Source organism: Vulpes vulpes, chromosome 15 (assembly GCF_048418805.1).
Source record: "Vulpes vulpes isolate BD-2025 chromosome 15, VulVul3, whole genome shotgun sequence".
Lineage (NCBI taxonomy): Eukaryota > Metazoa > Chordata > Mammalia > Carnivora > Canidae > Vulpes > Vulpes vulpes.
In genome coordinates this window covers 77,515,053-77,536,812 of record NC_132794.1, presented here as the reverse complement: position 1 = coordinate 77,536,812, position 21,760 = coordinate 77,515,053, and the positions used below count along the sequence as shown (strand labels likewise).

The 21,760-nt window shown below is 37.2% G+C and overlaps 1 protein-coding gene across 14 annotated transcripts in view; it reads left to right on the top strand.

The window, feature by feature from the left end:
• PTPN20 (protein tyrosine phosphatase non-receptor type 20) overlaps positions 1 to 21,760 on the top strand; it is a 139,020-nt gene that overhangs the window by 75,769 nt on the left and 41,491 nt on the right. For 7 of the 14 annotated variants that reach the window (XM_072739238.1, XM_072739240.1, XM_072739239.1 and 4 more), the window contains one exon: positions 601 to 704. The exons of the other annotated variants lie outside the window; for them this stretch is intronic. In XM_072739238.1, coding sequence (XP_072595339.1) covers positions 601 to 704 — 104 coding nt within the window. The remainder of the gene's footprint in view (positions 1 to 600; positions 705 to 21,760) is intronic. 14 annotated transcript variants of the gene reach the window in all.

The following is a 21,760-nucleotide window of genomic DNA, read 5'->3' as shown; positions in this document are numbered from 1 at the left end:
TGGAATTGAATGTAGAAGGATTAATTCTGATCAGGGAGAAAGTAAGGAATAATTAGAAATGTTGATGTATGTAAGTACACATTTTAAGACAGTAAGTTGAATGTGTTCTTGCTTTCTGGCTTTTCTAGAAGGGCCTATATTGTTACTAAGGCAGAGAATTAAGATAGGGTTTACATTAAGACAGTGGTTCAGAATTAGATGCCGTGAAAGAAAGTAGAGGAAACTCAACAGAGACATACCAGTGTTTTCCAGGTGGCTTTCTGTTGATATTGGAAGTCCCAGTGACTGCAAGTCTTTTCTCCCACAGCCTAGGTAAAGGAGGAAAGAAGGGGAATAGATGGATTGATTGGCCCAAGATAGCTAGTTTGCAAGCCAGGTAAATGTGGGAAGAGGTGGAGTTTGTGATCAGATGTTGGGACTTGGGAGTGATCTTTGTGGAAGTGGGCCAGTTCCATGTGCTGACAACAGAAGTACATGGCTGAACCAAAATGGAGATGAATGTCAACTGAGTAATTCATATAGATGATCAGAGATTTTTTCATAAATGTATATATTCTTTTAAACCATGAAAAAATATATAAATTTCTTTTCTGGCGATAGTGAGAGCATATGGGCCACCAGTGGCTCCTTTCTAAGAGACAAGTCGAGCAGTGAGGATGAAGAGCTTGCAGGGCCATCGCAGACTGTCCCTCCTCAGCTTTCTGGTATGACTTGATCCTATTTTTATTACCACATTCTTGAAGAGACTTTTTTTTTGAAGAGTCTTTATTTCAAAGGTATGAACAAGGAATTTTCTGATATAAATGCAGGAAAGAGCTAGGAGAAACGTTTTTAGGTGGGGAATGCATGATTTCTTAGGATTTTTTTTTGAGAATGAAGAAAATGCTCCACACTCCACCTTTGTAAAGGCAAATTTCTCTCTTAAATATCTTAATATATCAAACATGTCAATTTAACAAAATGAGCTATTTATATTTTCTTATACTAGGCATGACAGATTTATATAGACTTACATATGACCTGCTTCCTCATTTTCTTAATTTGTTCCACAGCATATATTTTATAAGTCAAATAGTAACTTTTTTTTGATTACACACAATCATGCTGTAAGGAAAAAAGAAAATACAAATATGTTTAAAAAATAAATCGTAATATTCAATATTCAAAATTGTGTATATGTATTTACATTTGTATATAATATAAACATAAATGTAAACATGAACATATATTTACATGTATATAAGTTATAAAAATTATAAATATAGAACTTATAAATTGATATATATGTAAAATCTGTAAGTGTGAGATTGAGGAATCCCAAACTTAAAAAAACCTTGGAGTTAGAGAGGATTATAGAGATCACTCATTTCAACCTTAGTTCAAGTGCTGGAATCATCTCCATTGACTTTTTTAAATTTGGAAAAAGTCAAATCTACTTCAGGCAATCTCACACTGTGTAATTATTAAAATAAAGATCTGACACAAAACTAATTTATAAGAAAATACTTTTTAAATACTAAAGTTTAATTTACATATGGTAAAATTCATCCTTTTAGCATACAGTTCTGTGAGATTAGACAGAGGTCTACCACCACCATCAAATGCTGAGCATTTCCTTCACTCTTCATATTTCTCTTCTGTTCTTTTGTAGTCAGTCATCCCCTCACCCCACCACCGTACCTGACAACCAGTAATCTGTTTTCATTCTTGTTAGCTTTGTCTTTTCCAAAGTGTGGTATAAATAGAATCATAAATATCCTGCCTTTTGAGTGCCACTTCTTTCACTTAGAGTAACCCTGTTTGTATTTGTCTCCATCATTGCTTTTATTGGTATTTAATTTTTTTCTGAAGAGTATATTCCACTGTATGACTATACTAGTTTGTTTATCTATTTGGCAGTTGAGGGACATTTGGGTGTTCCCACATTTTGACAATTATGGACAAAAGCACTACAAACATTCACATACCAGTTTTTGTGTAAATCAATGATCCCATTTCTTTAAGGTAAATATATCTAGGAGTGGGATTTCTGAGTCACAAGTCACAAACTGTTTCCCAAAGGGGCTGTGCCTATATGCTTTTTCTCTTTTTTCCTTCTACTCTTTTCTCTTCGTGTTTCAGTCTAAGGTAATTTTTACCAACTCATCTGCAAGTTTATTGACTCTTTCCTCTGCTCTTAGTCTACTAATGAGCCCATGTGAAAACATTCTTTAGCTCTCTTACAAAGTTTTAATTTATTTAATTATTTGAGAGAGAGCACATGTGTGGGTGGGCATAAGCGAGCATGAGCAGGAGGAGGGGCAGAAGGACAGGGAGAAGTAGATTCCCTGCTGAGCAGGGAGCCCTATGCTGGTCGGGCTCCATCTAAGGACCCTGGGATCATTACCTGAGCTGAAGGCAGATGCTTTACCGACTGAGCCACCCAGGCACCCCTCTTACAAAACTTTTTATTGAGAAAACTTCCATTTGACTTTATCTTATAGTTTCCTTCTCTGTTCAAGTTCCCTATCTGTTCATACATTTTATCTACCTTTTTCATAAGATCTTAAACATATTAATCACAGTTATTTAGAACTTCTTCTCTCATGATTTTAACATATGAGTCATTTCTAAGTTGTTGTTGTTGTTGTTGTTGTTTTGAGATTGCCTTGTTTTTTGGACAGTGATTTTTGTCATTGCTGCTGCTGCTTCTTGTATGTCTTGTAAATTTTGATAGTGTTGATGTTGGGGGTAGAAAAGTAGAGATTGAGCTAAATAGAATTTATGCCTGGAAATAGTCATGCCTGTTCCTCTGCCAGGCCATTAGTGTAGGTTCTTAATTTAGTGTATTTGGGACATGAGCTGGATTTTGGTTTTGTGTTGCTGTCATTACCTACAGTGGACTATTGATTTAAAACTTCTCAAGATTTGAATTGTACTTAAGGAGGCAACTGCAATGCTAGAGAGTTTCTTTTCACATTCCTGTTCTGTCCTCAGCTTTAAGCTTACCCTGCATACCAATGCTTCAGAAGGGCTCTTCCCTATACTCATGCTCCTGCTCTGGTGGTGGCCTGGTGCTGGCTGGCTTGGATAGCAGGGCAGAGTTGTTCTTTGTGGTCATAGTCCAGTCTCAGCCTTAGCAGGTTCTCGGTTCCTGGTTGTCATGGGGGTGGGGGCAAAGGCTTGATCAGTGATGCTCCCCTCCTTACTATGGCGTGCAAATTCTGCTTTGTATTTTTGGCAAGTTTACTATGGAAGAAGGTTTCCTGGTCCTTGCTTAGCAGGTAGGAGACTGTGATAGTACCGGTGTAAGATCTTGAGCTCAGGACCGTTTCCTGCCTTTCCTCCAGGAGTAAAGGATTTTTCTTTAGCCTTTTTCAACTACATTGGTTCTTCACCTGTGAACAACAGCATTTGCTGTACTTCCTCCTTCAGCTGAAGACTTGTTCTATGCAGAGAGGTAGGTCCACAGTGGCAGTGTATAAACTATTCTCTAACCCTGTGCCACCAAGGAAAGGATTTCTTCCATTTCCTACTCTGTGTCCAGTTCTTTCTCATGAGCAACTATTAGAGGCCTGTTGAGTCTATGCAGGTGCTGCAAACTCTCTAGTGTCTGTGGCTTCCTGGAATTCTGTGCTCTTACACTAGGCCACATTCAGCCTTCAACAATATATTGTTTTTTTAATCTCAATTCTTCTTTTCCACTTGTATTGTATATGGCATCTCTTTCTTCCATTGATCGCTATAAGTGAGCCAGTGTTGGTGACCTGTCTCTCCTTGGAGGAGTCTTTCTTTTCCTTTGATTTCAGACTACTTGATTGTTCTGCAATCACAACTCTCCTGTTTTTATTTTGTGTTTTTCAAGTTTTTTATATTAGTGATGCTCACACTAGCTTTCTACATTTTAGGCAGAAGTGGAATTTTTTAAAGATTTTATTTATTTATTCATGAGAGACACACAGAGAGAGAGAGGCAGAGACACAGGCAGAGGGAGAAGCATGCTCCTCACAGGGAGCCCAATGTGGGACTCGAACCCGGGACCCGAGGATCATGTCTTGGGCCGAAGGCAGACGCTCAACTGCTGAGCCACCCAAGGATCCCAGAAGTGGAATTTTGAATACAAATATATTTTTAAAATAAAAATGAGCATATTCCTTTGTAAACATGTCTTTTTAACAAACACATATTGACACTACAGTTTTTAGAAGCTAAAATTCCATTATATGAGTGCGCGATAACCTTTATAGTCCATCTCTTCTTGTCTATCATTTAGGGTAGTTCTTTTATAAGTATCATTATAATATAAAGTAATATGGTAAACATCTGTGGAACTGAATCTTTGGGAATATTCGTAGATTGAGGTGAAAAAAATAAAGAAGCTTTATTCAAACTGCTGCAGCAACAGCAGGAAGAACAAGAAACTTACCATTGGTATATATGGAGGGTTATTCCTTTGAGTTCTATCTGTGTTCAGATATGATGATTAGATGATTTTGTTTCACTTTATTCCAGTCTCCCAGTGACAACTAATGTCAATACCATATGGCATTGGTTTCTGTAAGAAAAGAGAATGGCTTAGCCTAGCTCTGGAAGTAAGGCCAGTTCCCCCAGGAAAGCAGACCATAGCCTCTTTGTTTTTCCCAGTCCCCTCCTCTGCATTTTTACTTCAGGGTTAGGTTCCTCCTGGGGCCTGTTACTGAGGTCTGTGCTAATAAAGAATTAATGCCAGAAAACATAAAGAGCTACAAATTAATAAGTAAAAACAGGAGAAAACTGAGCAATACTACGGACTACTTTTCTACCCTCAACCCCCAAATTAATATATTGAATCTCCAATGTGATAGCATTTCAGGATGGGGTCTTGGGGGAGTTAATTGAGTTAAAAATGAGGTCATGAGGGCAAAGCCCCATAATGGGATTGGATTGGTGCCTGTATAAGGGAACAATGGAACAAGAGCTCTCTTTCCATTGTATGGGGAGGCAGGAAGAAAGGAGCCATCTGCAAACTTGGGAGAGGGCATTCAGGGAGAACTGGACCATGCTGGCACCCTGGTCTCAGACTTCCAGCCTCCAAGACTATGAGAAATAGATATTTGTTTTTTAAGCCCCACAGTCTATAAGTTGTAGCAGCACAAACTGACCAGACAGACATCAGTAGGCACTTCACGGAAAAGGAAATATGAAAAGGTGTTCAACCTAATTTTTAATCAAGGAAGTGAAAATCAAACCACAGTGAAATAACAATTTACACTGGCTAAATTGTTAAAAATTAAAAAGTATGACAATAATCAATATTGGTGAGTATGGTGCACAACGAAAAACAATTTAGCATATTTAAATATGTACATACCCAATGCCCTAGCAGTTGCCCTAGTTACTTAGCTTGGAGATACCTCCTTTTGCACCAGAAGACACATACAAGAATATTATCACTGTCCTTATTTGTAATAGCCTTAAACTGAAATAACCCAGATATCCTTCAATACTAGAATAGATGAATTAGTGTAGTATATTTGTATAAACTGAAAATGAACAGACTCATTTAAATATAGTGTAAGGATAAAAGTCAAGATTTAAAAGAAAATATGATTCCATCTATATAAATCTGCAGAATATGCAAAAGAGCTTATGTGGTAGACAAAACAAATGAAGCTGAAGGAGGGATAGCTCAATTCAGAACAATGGTCACTCTTGAGGGAGCAGGGGAAGGACACATGGGGACATCAGAGGTGATGATAGTGTTCTCCTTTTCATTGGGTAGTATACTGTTACTATTTTTATACCTTAAAGGTATAAATACCTTAACGGTATTTTATTTATTGTTTGGTTTTGTGGTTTTTTTTTTTTTAAGATTTTATTTATTTAGAGAGGGAGAGTATGTGGGGGGAGGGCAGGGAGAGGCAGAGGGAGAAGAAAAACAGAATCTCTGGCCAACTCCACATTGAGGGCATAGAGCCCCACACAGGGTCTCTACCCCAGGACTTGAGCCAAAAGCAAGAGTTGGATATTAACCGACTTAGCCACCCAGGTGCTCCTTAACTATTGTTTTATATCTACTAAATACTTAATAAAATATTTTAAAAGTATAAAGTTCAAGAAATTTTAATTTCAAACAACTTATGTGTATATTAATAAAAATCAATACAAAGAGATAGAGAAAAAGTTAATTTCTTCCCATCATCTGAAATTGTTACTCAGATGTGACCAGTGGTAACAATTTCTCTATGAACACAAAAGGACATAAAAACATAGATTTTCTGTTTAAAGTTTAGATAAAAAAAAAAGTGCTGTAAGTTACTCTGTAACTTTATTTTTTAGACCTAAACCATATTGTGTATATAGTTTATCATATATTAATAGCTGCGTAATATTCCATATTATGGAAATACTATAACCCATTCTCCTGTTGACTTTTTTCCCACTACTAACCTGCAACATGTACATATTTCCTATGTACTACTGTTTTTTTGTTAGATTTCCTTAGTAGGTCAAAGTATATATTAATTTTTATTTTAATAGATAATATCAGACTCCTTTCCAAAGTTTGAGCAATTTATTTTTGCTCTAGCTGTTTTGAAGGGTCCAATTTCCATATTTTTATAATCACTAGATAGCTCTTTTCCTAACTTTTGCCAATCTGATGAATGAAAAATAGCGGTCCCTTGTTACTATAATTCACATTATTCTCATGGCTAATGAGAATGAGTACCTTATTGTATGCTTATTAGCTTTTTTCATTTGCATATTTGTATCCTCTGCCATTTTTTTCTTACTATTTTGTAGGAACTCTTTATATTTTGGAAATGCTGACATCTTGTCTGTCAGACAAATAAAAATTCTTCCCTTGCTCCATACCTAAGAAGGGACACCTTCATAACTATTCTGAGTTCCTAAAATGTTTAGAAAGTTCTTTACTGGAAGTATGTACAAGTATGCTTTTAAATTTCCCCCAGAATTTCCATTCATTCATTCATTCATTTTTATATAGATCACTAATCTATCTGCTGCTAATTGCTAAGTATGGTAGACCTGTAGAAAATGTACTAGACAGTTATACTAGTACCATTCACTAAGCCACTTTTCCCATTTAAATTTACATATACATGTATCACATATTAAGTTCCCAAAAATGTTGGGATCTTTTTCTGTCATCCAGACTTTTCCACTGATTGTCTTGTTTGTTCCTGTGGGCATATTATTCTGTTTTGATTATAGTAGTTCTAAGTAATATCTAGAAATGCAAATATTTCCCTTAACTTAAAAAAAATAAATGTAAAGGGGATTAAGAGGTACATACTTTCAGTAATAAAATAAACAAGTCATGTAATGTAAAGCATAAGGAAGATAGGCAATAATATTGTACAATAATATTGTAACTTTGGTGACAGACGGTAACTAGACATGTTGTGGGGATTATCTCAATGTATAAAGACATCAAATCACTGTACACCTGAAACTAATAGGATATTATAGGTCAATTGTACTTGAATCAAAAAACTTTACGGCCTATTTGGGTTATTGCTACATATGGTATTTTAGATTACTTTGTTCATTCCCACATAAACCTTTTTGTTTGTTGTGGTATGTGTGTGTGTGTGTATATATATATATATATATATATATATATATATATATATATCTCACATCTTCTATATCCATTCACCAGTCAATGTACATTTGGGCTCTTTCCATAATTTGGCTGTTGCTGATAATGCTGCTATAAACATTGGGGTACATGTATACCCATGTTAACCCTTTTGAAATTCAGATTAGAGTGGCCTGACATATTCATTTGGGAAAGATTTACAATGATATTAAGTTTCCTCTCTATGTAAAGAATAAGGTGTGTCAGGAGATCAGCTATCCTGTAAACTATAAAAAGGCAGTTGCTTCACATTGACCTTCCAAAATCTCACATGAGAATCTCTCTTGTCAGCCATCTTAACTGAAAATATTTGGGAAAGAGAATTCTCAGAGAAGTAGTAGTTTAGCCTTGCCATGTTGACATTGCAAAGTGACCTCAGTCAATCTTTTGTTAACTTGGCCACCCATACACATCTTTTTAAGCCATACCTAATCTCCAAATACAAACATTTTGGTTCCATCTATGATCATACAGTTAACCTGTGGGCAACTGAAAACACAGTCTCACCTTGTCCTCAAAATAGGATATAAAAATCTTTTGGGTCTTTGAGTGATGTCTTTCTTCTTAAGCTGATTAACACTCCCCTTTAATATCCTTAAATAAAAACAAAAGTATTTGGCTAATTTATAAATTTAAATATATATGATATAAATATATTTATATAATGATATAGATATAATCATATTTAAATTGAAAAAGGAATATTTACTCAAAACTATTACATCCACATTTGTGCAACTGGTCACAAAGTTGTATCTGGTAGAACTGTCTTCTACCCATTGCATATTCTCTTTGACCTCAGCAAGCACCTCAGTGGGTTGTGCTTCCCTGTCTGGTCTAACCTAGTAGCAGTCATTCTAAATTTAATTGTTAAAGTTTCCTATTGATTTTAATTACTGTAAAGTCACTCTAAAAGATCACCTGCATTCTAGACATACTCCTTATTGTCCCTACTATTTAATAGAAACTCAATTTCCCCTTGAAAATTAGACTTAATTGTACCAAGCATTATGGTAACTCCTCTTTGCCTGTCATTTCAAGTAAGCATGAGGAACCTAATATGCCCTGGTGGCATTCTCAAGTTCTAACTCAATAGGATCATTGTTGTGTTCCCTGATGGAAGTATTTCTCCCTCACTCTGTTTAGGTCTGCTTTGATTTATTTCATCAGTAATTAGGGTTTCATAGTTTTAAACATACAGATCTTGTACATGTTTTGTTAGATTTTTAACTAAGCATCTTCTATGTTTTGGTGCTATTATAAATGGGACTTAAAAATATTTTAACTTCCAGTGTTCATGCTGGTATGTAGAAATATGATTGTTGGAGAAGATGTGGTGAAAGGAGAACCCTCTTGCACTGTTTTTGGGAATGTGAACTGGTACATCCAATCTGGAAAACTGTGTGGAGGTTCCTCAAAGAGTTAAAAATAGATCTGCCCTATGACCCAGCAACTGCACTGCTGGGGATTTACCCCAAAGATACAGTTGCAATGAAATGCCGGGACACCTGCACCCCAATGTTTATAGCAGCAGTGTCCACAGTAGCCAAACTGTGGAAGGAGCCTTGGTGTCCATCGAAAGATGAATGGATAAGGAAGATGTGGTTTATGTATACAATGGAATATTACTCATCCATTAGAAATGACAAATACCCACCATTTGCTTCAACGTGGATAGAACTGGAGGGTATTCTGCTGAGTGAAGTAAGTCAGTCAGAGAAGGACAAACATTATATGGTTTCATTCGTTTGAGGAATATAAAAAATAGTGAAAGGGATTAAAAGGGAAAGGAGAGAAAATGAGAGGGAAATATCAATGAGGGTGACAGAACATGAGAGACTCCTAACTCTGGGAAATGAGCAAGGGGTAGTGGAAGGGGAGGTGGGTGGGGGACGGGGTGACTGGATGATGGGCACTGAGGGGGGCACTTGACAGGATGAGCACTGGGTGTTATGCTATATGTTGGCAAATTGAACTCCAATAAAAATATACAAAAAAGAAATATGATTGATTTGTCCTTGTATCCTTTTACCTTATTAAATTCTCTCTTAATTTTAGAAATGTTTTTGTATATTCTTTTTTTTTTTTGGAATTTGCCTATGTAGACACTCATGTTATCTGTGAATAGACACGGTTTTATTTTTCAACATTTCTAATGTGTATGCTTTCTCTACCACCCCCACCCCCCACCCCACCTTAACTTACTACACTAGCTGCGACCTTTGGTACAATGCTGAATAAGAAAAAAGAGAGTGTACTCCATTTTAGGGGGAAAACATTCTGTTTTTCATCATTTAGTATATTGTTAGTTGTAGGATTTTTGTGGATGTCTTTTATCATATTAGGGAAATTCTTTCTAATTTTAGTTTCCCAAGAATTTCATTATGAATGCATGTTGAATTTTTAAAATGCTTTTTCTGTATCTACTGAGATGATCACATAGTTTTTCTTCTTTGTTGATATGATTTATTTTCAAATGTTGAACCTACTTTGTATTCCTGGGATAAGCCTAACTTTGTGTATTATCTTTTTTATATGTTGCTTAATTTGATTTGCTAGTATTTTGTTGAGGATTTTTGCATTTATATTCATGATAGATACTGATTTGTGATTTTATTTTTTGTGATGTCTTTTTCTGGTTTGAGTATCAGGGTAAAGTTGCCCTCATAAAATTAGTCTGGAAGTGATCCCTCCTATTTTATATTCCGGAAGAGTTTGTACAAAATTGCTCTTACTGCTCTCTTAAATGTTTGGTAGAAACCAAACCAGTGAAACCATTTAGTCCTTGAACTGTGTTTGTAAAGTTTTAAAATACATATTTGTATTCATTTTCTAGGGCTTTCATTAAAAAAGTGACTGATTGGCTAGTCAAACTAGCTACTGATTGGCTTATAAAACAGAAGTGTATTTTCTCACAATTCTGGAGGCTCTTGTCGGAGATCAAGGTGTTGGCAGTTTTTATTTCTTCTGAGACCTCTCTTCTTGTCTTGCAGATGGCCATCTTTCCCTGTGTAGTATCTTGGTCCTATTCTTTTTTTTTATATAATGGATTAGAATTTTCATTAATTTAGTTATCTTTTTAAAGATCCTATATCCAAATATGTAGGACTTTAACATAAAGCTCTGGCGGGGATACAATTCAGCCTATTGCAATATTCAATGTTTTTAATTGATAAAGGACTATCAATCTCTTTCCTTTAATGAGCTTTGGCATTTTGTCTCATTCATATAAGTTGTCTAGTTTATGGAATTAGAATTGCTCATAATTTTTCCTTATTAACCTTGCAATGTCTGTAATATCTGAATTGATGCCCTCTCTTTATTCTTGATTTGGTAAAGTGTGCTTTGTCTCTTTTATTTGTTGGTAAGTTTGGTTAGAGATTTATTAATTTTTGAAATTCAATGCGATTTTATTTCTCTTTATTATTTTCATTTGAAGTATACTTAACATACAATGTTATATTAGTTTTAGGTGTGCAATATAGAGATTCAACAATTCTGTATATTGCTTAGTGCTCACCGCACTAAGTATAGTCACTGTGTGTCTCCACACAATGTTATTACCATCTTATTGGGCTACATTATGCTTACTTTTTATCTCCGTAAGTTACTTATTTCATAACTGGAAGTTTGTTCCTCTTAAGCCCCTTTATCTATTTAACTGTCCACCCTCTGGAAACCACCAGTTTGTGCTTTCTATTCAAGAGTTTGTTATTTTGTCCCTTTTTTTTCTTTTATTCTTAAATTCCACATGTGAGTGAAACCATATGGTATATGTCTTTTTATTGATCTTTTCCATAAACTAGCTTTTAAGTTCACTAGTACTTTTAGTATTTTTCCTATTGATTTGATTGATTTCTTCATTGATATAAGTTCTTTCTTCTGATCTAATATAAGCATTTAATACAACAGATCTCTCTGTGAATATTGCTTTAGCAATACCCCCCTAAATTTTAATGTGCTTTTAATTTACATTCACTTAAGAACGCTTTCACATTCCCATTGGCCACAGCTGGAACAATTTGAGCACCAATACAATGTAGTGTTGGATTATAGCTCAAAATATAAAATAAATATATCTGTGAGTCCTTACTAATATAAAGAAATAATTGAATATATAAGTAAATGGGAAGAAGAAACAAACCTCCCATGCAGAAGAATTCCAAATAAGTTGTGTTGATATTCTACTCTAAAGTAGATGGAGCATAACTCCCCACCCCTTAAGTGTAGGTTGTGCATAGTGATTTTCTTCTAAAGAGTACAGTTCAGAAAGGTGAATGAAAAGAGTAACTGTATAGTAGAGAAACGTGATACACAGCTGCAGCAGGTGATTAAGGTCAACATCAATAATAATCAATCATGTTGATAGTAGGTACCCTTGATATGTTGTGATGGATATGGCACTTTACCTCTGTGATCTTCCCCAAAACTGATAACCCTAGTATAATCATGAGAAAAACATCAGAAAAATTCCAATAGAGGGGCATCCTAGAAATATATCTGATCATTACTCCTCAAACTGCCAAGGTCATCAAACACAGGGAAAGTCTGAGAAAGCATCACAGCCAAGAGGAGCCTAAGGAGATATAAGAACTAAAGGTAATAAGGACTCCTAGATGGAATTATGGAACAATAAAAGGATATTAGGAAAAACTAAGGAAATCTGAATGAACTATGGACTCAGTTAACAATAATGTATTATTATTGGTTCATTAATTCTAACAAATGTATTATACTAATATAAAATGTTAATAATAGGGGAAATAGGGGAAACTATAGCAGGAGATATATGGGAACTCTCTGTACTTCTACTTTTTTTTTTTTTTTGTAAACGCAAATCTACTCTAAAGTTGGTTTTCGTGTGTTTTTTTTTTGTTTGTTTTTTGGGTTTTTTGGGGGGAGGTTTCTCTTGTGTTTGTGTGTTCTTTAATTTCTCTTGTGACTTCTTTGGTCCATGGGTTATTTAGAAATATGCTTTGAACTTTCTTAATATTTGAAGGTTTTCCAGATATGTTGTTGATTTTTAGTTTAATCTCATTATGGTCCAAGGATATAATTTATATTAATTCTTTTTAATTTGTTAAGGTTTAATTTTTGACCTAGAATATGCTCTATCTGGGAAAGGTTCCATGTGCAGTTGAGAAGAATTTTTATAATGTTTTTGGACAGAGTGTTTTATTAAGGTCAGTTAGATCAAGCTGTTCATTTCTTTTCTGTCCTTACTAAATTTCTGTGTACTTGTTTCATTGATTCATGAATGAAGAGTATTGAAGACTTCAGTTATAATTGTGACTATTCTTCCTTCTTTTAGCACTATCAGTTCTTCATGTATTTTGAAATTCTGTTAGGTACATACACACTTAGCATTGTTATGTCTTCTCTGTGATTTGACCCCTTTATAATTAGTAATTATCTTTTTAAAAATAGGATTAATTTTTAGAGCAGTTTTAAGTTTGCAGCAAAATTGAGCAGAAGGTGCAGAGATTTCCCATATCCTTACTGCCTTCCTATATGTGTAGCCTCCCCCACTATCAGTATTCCCCACCAGAGTGGTATATTTGTGACAATCAATGAATCTGCATTGACTTATCTTCACCCCAAATCCATAATTTATATTAGAGTTCACTGTTGGTGTGTAAATTCTATGGATTGGGACAAATGTGCAATGACATATATCCACCATTATAGTGTCAAACAGAATAATCTTATTGCTGTAAATATTGAGTGATCTTTTTTGTAATAGTGTTACTTGTTAACCTAATTGGGGGTGGGAGTGCATTCTCTCTTGTCCTTGTTCAGCATCAGTTGTAGGCAGGTGAAGTGTCCCTGTTTCTTAGGGATGGTGCCTTTTCAGTTACCTGTCCTTTCTTTAGGTGTAGAGGATATGTTACGGCCTTAACGAGGATACTTTCCCTTCTTCCCAATTCCCAATGTTATTGTGTCTTAACCTGTGCTTTGTAGATAATAGGGTTTGCCGCCATTTTCCCAACAGCTTATGCTTTTGATCCTTAGGGGAGATAGAAGAAAGGGAACTGAATGAGGCTTCATACCTTTCCTACAGAAGCTGCTGCTTCTCTCTCCAAGCTTATACCATGAGGGGAAGATTTCTTGAGTTCCCCAACCTGTCTTAAGTTTTTCTTCTGAACCTCTGATGAGGCCCCTATGTCTTACATGCACTATCCGTTTTTTGTCTTTTCTTCTCTTCATTAATTTATGTACACATCTTTGTCCTATGAGTAAGTTCATTTTCAGCTGTCTACTTTGTTTCTTATAGTTTTTTATTTAATTATTTCTATAATCATGTACTTTTGACCTTTATTTTCTTAGGTCTATAAGCTTATTTTTCACCTCATTCTGTTTTTTTTCCTCATTCTGTTTTTTTTTATTTTTTATTTTTTTATTGTATCTATATTATTATTTTGTTTTTTTTTGTTTTTTGTTTTAATAAATTTATTTTTTTATTGGCGTTCAATTTGTCAACATACAGAATAGCACCCAATGCTCATCCTATCAAGTGCCCACCTCAGTGCCTGCCACCCAGTCACCCCCACCCCCTGCCCACCTCCCCTTCCACCACCCCTAGTTCATTTCCCAGAGTTAGGAGTCTTTCATGTTCTGTCTCCCTTTCTGATATTTCCCACTTATTTTTTCTCCTTTCCCCTTTATTCCCTTTCACTATTTTTTATATTCCCCAAATGAATGAGACCATATAATGTTTGTCCTTCTCTGATTGACTTATTTCACTCAGCATAATACCCTCCAGTTCCATCCACATCGAAGCAAATGGTGGGTATTTGTCGTTTCTAATGACTGAGTAATATTCCATTGTATACATAAGCCACATCTTTATCCATCGAAAGATGAATGGATAAAGAAGACGTGGTTCATTCTGGTTTTTTAAATTTAATTTTTATTTAAGGTTCTGATTCAGCATTTCTTGGTTTGGACCTAGGAATCCCTGTTTTCAAGGCCCATATTGCTACATATATAAATGTGGCCTTTTTTCTGATGACTTCTCCATCTATTCCCTTGTACCCCAAAAATGTGACCTCCACTACTACTGAAGTGTAAGACAGGAGGAGGCACCAGAACTGAGATGTAGTAGGAGTGTGTTGCTGGCACTGAGAGTGGCCAACTGGGGAGGAACTGGAAGGATGGCTTGAATTTTGCACAAGATTTTTCACCCTAGTCTATGCACTTGACTTGAGGTTGCTGCAAGCATTGTATAGTGGCAGTAGTGGTCACTGTGGCTGATTCTTCAGCACTCCTGTCATCTCTTTTTCCATTGAGTTACAGCAAGGTAAGTTGAGAAACCACTTTTAACCTGAGGTGTGAACTTGATTGGACTGAGAATAAACCTATACCTTTTGCCAGCTATGGTTCAGACACTCAACTTGCTTGAAATTCAAGTTAAGGTTTGTTAGAATCCTTTGGGAAACTTCGTCCTTGCTTTATTAAGAGATTATAAGCAAGAAAATATGTAGCTCCAATTGCTGTTGACAATTTTCTCATGGGCTTGAGGAGAATCGCCCCTTATAATAGCAGATGATCCCTGGATAACAGAGTATAGTGGTGCAAAGAATCTGGGTTGTTGGTGACATTTTTTAAAATTGTGGCAAAATATACAGAACATAAAATTTACCATCTTCACCATTTTTCAATGTACAGTGTTCAGTGGTATTAAGTACATTTTTACTGTTGTACAACCAACACCACCATCCATCTCCAGAACTTTTTCCTCTTCTTCAACTGAAGTTCTGTACCCATCAAATACTAATTCCTCATTCTGCCTCCCTCTATCCACTGACAACCACTATTCTACTTTCTCTGTTTACGAATTTGTCTACTCTAGGAACCTCACATAAGAGGTCATTCTGTTTTTTTTTTTATTTTAATTTTTTAATTTTATATTTTATTTATTTATTCATGAGAGACACAGAGAGAGGCAGGGACATAGGCAGAGGGAGAAGCAGGCTCCCTGTGAGGAGCCTAATGTTGGACTCAATCCTGGGATCCTGGGGTCACATCCTGAGCTGAAGGCAGATGCTCAACCACTGAGCCACCCAAGCACCCCCATTCTGTTTTCTAATCTTACTTTTAAATTCATTTAAAAAAATTATATTCTGAAGGTGCCTAGGTGGCTCAATCAGTTAAATATCTGAGTCTTGACCTCAGCTCAGGTCTTGATTGCAGGGTCCTGAGTTCAAGTCCTGCATTGGGCTCCATGCTGGTTGGGGAACATACAACAATATAATAAAATAATTTATATTCTTATTACTTCTTCCTACAGATGATGGATCTGCAATTTAGGTTATGTTCTATTTGGAATGGATTAAATTTTTTTGCATACCATATTGTGTATTACTAATTTTTTCCTTCATCTTGTGTTTTATTTCCATCTTGTTCACTAATATGTATAGTCCTGCATCTCTTTGATTTTGCTGTTTGAGCACGAATAAATTCTTGTTGACTTCCATTCTATTTGATTTGATTTGATATCTTCCATTATAAACTATACTTTGAGGGCTGGATTTTGCCTGAGAAGATAACAAGTGTGCAGAAGGGTTGGGGGAAAAGAGCAGAAAACTCAAAGAGTGTCAATGAGTTGTGTTGCAGATATTATAGACTAGTTTACTCAGCATCAATCACATTCTCATCCTAGTGTGTCTTTCTGTATGGTCCAAGCAAGAAAACTAAAAATTACATCTCTCAGGAATTCTAGTAGTAAGTGTGTATTTGACAAATCATATTGCACTTAGCCAAAGCTTAAATGTGTAGAGAAGCACCCATGTCGCTGGTCCATACCATAACAGGCACGGCATTCCTAGTATCTTAGGTGGTACATTACTTGAGCCAGCAGTTGTAGTGGTGACTTTCTAATTCTTCCATGGTTGCTAAAGTTGTGTTATCCAGAGCTAGTGATTTTAGCAGTGGTGTCCAGCTCCCTCAGGTTCCTCATTATGGCAAAGCTAGCACTGTTTGTGGCAGACCATTCTGCGGTGTTATTTTTATTTTTTTATTTTTTATTTTTTATTTTGTTGCAAACACACTAGGGTTTATATACAAGTTTGAGCTTGGGTCCAAGTATACCCGACACAGCGGAGCAGGGACTTGGACCCCGAGGTGGGTTTTAGCTTAGTTTTAAGGGCTGGTCTAGGGGATCTCCAGAAGGGGTGGAGCAATTCCTCAAGTTCTGTTTACATTTTGATATGGGGCCTTCAAGGGCATTGAGCTCTGTTCTTACTCTAATAGGGGCTTCCTGCCACTGGCTTGGGCTCTGTTTTTATTCTAATATAGGGCTTTCTAGGACGTTAAGCTGTAAGCTGTTTTCTTCCTGTAACTGAAGTAAGGTAAAGTTCAGCTCTTATTCACAGGGGCCTGGGATGGCTGTACTTGTGCTAACGCTGAACTTAAAGTGGAATGGCCTTAATTTTCTCAGCCTCCACATTTCCCCCTCTCAGAGGAACCTCAGGAAGGACCCAATCATGGGTCCAGGTTGCTTTCAGAGTGAGCCAGGGGGAATGATTAAACCAGGATTCTAACCAACCTTGTTGCTGTTCTCGCTCCTATTTACATTCCAGCAAAGAAGCAACATCCTACGTTAAGGCAGCACATAACCCCTCCCCCATACCCTTTGTTGTAAGAAGACTAAGTCTAATCCCCTTCTATTTTGAAGGACAACCTCAGACTGGGGTGTCTTGGAGGTGGGAAATAAGTGAGAACAGCACAGTCTTAGCTTTAGGGGATTGTCCTTGTCGGGTTGGCTTTTCCATTCTGGAACAAAGTCCTTGAGAACGGCATGTGGGTCAGCTGGCCGGACCTGGGTGTAGTGGACCCAGGGAGTAATCCCGTCAACCTTGAGAGTGGTGGGAGTGGTCAGGATCACGGTGTAAGGTCTCTTCCAGTGAGGTTGAAGTGTCTGGTGTTGGTATCTCCGCACATACACCCAGTCACCCAGCGGATATCGATCAGGTTCCAGGGGTGGCCCAGTCTCATAGAGGGCCCTCAGCTTAGGCCACACCTGCTCATGAGTTCATTGTAACATATGGAGGGAGAAAAGAAGTTGGTGATCATCAAACTCAGCAAGCACCTCAGGTTTTAAATTGGGGATAATAGGAAGACTGAACATGATCTCCTAGGGAGTCAGTCCTATCTTATATGGGGAGTTCCTCACCCTATATAGGGCAAAGGGGAGGAGAGTCACCCAGTCCCCGCCAGTCTCCAGGGCTAATTTAGTTAAGGTCTCCTTTAATGTTCTGTTCATCCTCTCTACCTGTCCTGAGCTCTGGGGGCCTATATGCACAATATAATTTCCAATCTGCCCCAAGTACTAGTGCTACTCCCCATGTTACCTTAGAGATGAATCCTGGGCCATTGTCTGACCCAATCTTAACAGGAAAACCATACCTCGGCAAGATGTCTTCCAGCAGTTTCTTGGTCACGGTCTCTGCTGTTTCATGTTTGGTGGGAAATGCCTCTGTCCATCCTGAAAAAGTATCTACAAACACTAATAAATACCTGTATCCGTATTTTCCAGGTTTTATCTCAGTGAAGTCCACTTCCCAGTAGGCTCCTGAGTGGTCCCTCTGGAGCCGTGTGCCTGGGTTAGATCCATGGGCGGTGGCATTAGTTAACTGGCATGCAGGGCAGCTCTCCACAATCTGCTCGATCTTTGCTCGAGAGTCCTTAATAGTGATCTTTGCAAGTCGTATGAGGTCTTCCATCTTCCTTGTTCCCATATGATTACTCTGATGTATTTTGTGTTTTTTTTTGTAGTTGTCAAAATATTACCTAACATTTATTTATTGTTTTCTTTTTTTTAATAAATTAATTTTTATCGGTGTTCAATTTACCAACATACAGAATAACACCCAGTGCTCATCCCATCAAGTGTCCCCCTCAGTGCCCGTCACCCGTTCCCCCCCACCCCCTGCCCTCCTCCCCTTCTACCACCCCTAGTTCGTTTCCCAGAGTTAGGAGTCTTTATGTTCTGTCTCCCTTCCTGATATTTCCCACACATTTCTTCTCCCTTCCTTTATATTCCCTTTCACTATTATTTATATTCCCCAAATGAATGAGAACATACACTGTTTGTCCTTCTCCGATTGGCTTATTTCACTCAGCATAATACCCTCCAGTTCCATCCACGTTGAAGCAAATGGTGGGTATTCGTCGTTTCTAATGGCTGAGTAATATTCCATTGTATACATAGACCACATCTTCTTTATCCATTCATCTTTCAATGGACACCGAGGCTCCTTCCACAGTTTGGCTATTGTGGACATTGCTGCTAGAAACATCGGGGTGCAGGTGTCCCAGCGTTTCATTGCATCTGTATCTTTGGGGTAAATCCCCAACAGTGCAATTGCTGGGTCATAGGGCAGGTCTAATATTAACTCTTTGAGGAACCTCCACACAGTTTTCCAGAGTGGCTGCACCAGTTCACATTCCCACCAACAGTGTAAGAGCGTTCCCTTTTCTCCACATCCTCTCCAATATTTGTTGTTTCCTGCCTTGTTAATTTTCCCCATTCTCACTGGTGTGAGGTGGTATCTCATTGTGGTTTTGATTTGTACTTCCCTGATGCCAAGTGATGCAGAGGATTTTCTCATGTGCATGTTGACCATGTCCATGTCTTCCTCTGTGAGATTTCTCTTCATGTCTTTTGCCCATTTCATGATGAGATTGTTTGCTTCTTAGGTGTTGAGTTCAATAAGTTCTTTATAGATTTTGTAAATTAGCCCTTTATCTGATATGTCATTTTCAAATATCTTCTCCCATTCTGTAGGTTGTCTTTTAGTTTTGTTGACTGTATCTTTTGCTGTGCAAAAGCTTCTTATCTTGATGAAGTCCCAATAGTTCATTTTTGCTTTTGTTTCTTTTGCCTTCATAGATGTATCTTGCAAGAAGCTACTGTGGCCAAGTTCAAAAAGGGTGTTGCCTGTATTCTCCTCTAGGATTTTGATGGAATCTTGTCTTACACTTAGATCTCTCATCCATTTTGAGTTTATCTTTGTGTATGGTGAGAGTGGTCCAGTTTCATTCCTCTGCATGTGGATGTCCAATTTTCCCAGCACCATTTATTGAAGAGACTGTCTTTCTTCCAAAGGATAGTCTTTCCTCCTTTATCGAATATTAGTTGACCATAAAGTTCAGGGTCCACTTCTGGATTCTCTATTCTGTTCCATTGATCTATGTGTCTGTTTTTGTGCCAGTACCACACTGTCTTGATGACCAGAGCTTTGTAGTACAACCTGAAATCTGGCATTGTGATGCCCCAGCTATGGTTTTTCTTTTTTAAAATTCCCCTGGCTATTCGGGGTCTTTTCTGATTCCACACAAATCTTAAAATAATTTGTTCCAACTCTCTGAAGAAAGTCCATGGTATTTTGATAGGGATTGCACTAAACGTATAAATTGCCCTGGGTAACATTGACATTTCACAATATTAATTCTGCCAATCCATGAGCATGGAATATTTTTCCATCTCTTTGTGTCTTCCTCAATTTCTTTCAGAGTGTTCTATAGTTTTTAGGGTATCGATCCTTTACCTCTTTGGTTAGGTTTATTCCTAGGTATCTTATGCTTTTGGGTGCAAATATAAATGGGATTGACTCCTTAATTTCTCTTTCTTCAGTCTCATTGCTAGTGTATAGAAATGCCACTGACTTCTGGGCATTGATTTTGTATCCTGGAACACTGCCAAATTGCTGTATGAGTTCTAGCAATCTTGGGGTGGAGGCTTTTGGGTTTTCTATGTAGAGTATCATGTCATTGGCGAAGAGGGAGAGTTTGACTTCTTCTTTGCCAATTTGAATGCCTTTAATGTCTTTTTGTTGTCTGATTGCTGACGCAAGGACTTCCAGTACCATGTTGAATAGCAGTGGTGAGAGTGGACATCCCTGTCTTGCTCCTGATCTTAGGGGAAAGGCTCCCAGTGCTTCCCCATTGAGAATGATATTTTCTGTGAGCTTTCCATAGATGGCTTTTAAGATGTCGAGGAAAGTTTCCTCTATCCCAACACTCTGAAGTGTTTTGATCAGGAATGGATGCTGTATTTTGTCAAATGCTTTCTCTGCATCTAATGAGAGGATCATTTGGTTCTTGGTTTTTCTCTTGCTGATATGATGAATCACACTGATTGTTTTACGAGTGTTGAACCAGCCTTGTGTCCGGGGATAAATCCTACTTGGTCATGGTGAATAATTTTCTTAATGTGTTGTTGGATCCTATTGGCTAGTGTCTTGTTGAGAATTTTTGCATCCATGTTCATCAGGGATATTGGTCTGTAATTCTCCTTTTTGGTGGGGTCTTTGTCTGGTTTAGGAATTAAGGTGATGCTGACCTCATAGAATGAATTTGGAAGTACTCCATCTCTTTCTATCTTTCCAAACAGCTTTAGTAGAATAGGTATGATTTCTTCTTTAAACGTTTGATAGAATTCCCCTGGGAAGCCATCTGGCCCTGGACTCTTGTGTCTTGGGAGGTTTTTGATGACTGCTTCAATTTCCTCCCTGGTTATTGGCCTGTTCAGGTTTTCTGTTTCTCCCTGTTCCAGTTTTGGTAGTTTGTGGCTTTCCAGGAATGCGTCCATTTCTTCTAGATTGCCTAATTTATTGGCGTAGAGCTGTTCATAATATGATTTTAAAATCGTTTGTATTTCCTTGGTGTTGGTAGTGATCTCTCCTTTCTCATTCATGATTTTATTAATTTGAGTCTTCTCTCTCTTCTTTTTAATAAGGCTGGCTAATGGTTTATCTATCTTATTAACTCTTTCAAAGAACCAACTCCTGGTTCTGTTGATCTGTTCCACAGTTCTTTTGGTCTTGATTTCATTTAGTTCTGTCAAAATTTAATTAACTCTCTCCTTCTGCTGGGCTTGGGGTCCATTTGCTGCTTTTTCTCTAGCTCCTTTATGTGTAAGGTGAGCTTTTGTATTTGAGTTCTTTCCGGTTTTTGAATGGATGCTTGTATTGTGATGTATTTCCCCCTCAGGACTGCTTTGGTGCATCCCAAAGATTTTGAACGGTTTGTATCTTCATTCTCATTAGTTTCCATGAATCCTTTTAATTCTTCCTTAATTTCCTGGTTGACCTTTTCATCTTTTAGCAGGATGGTCCTTAACCTCCACGTGTT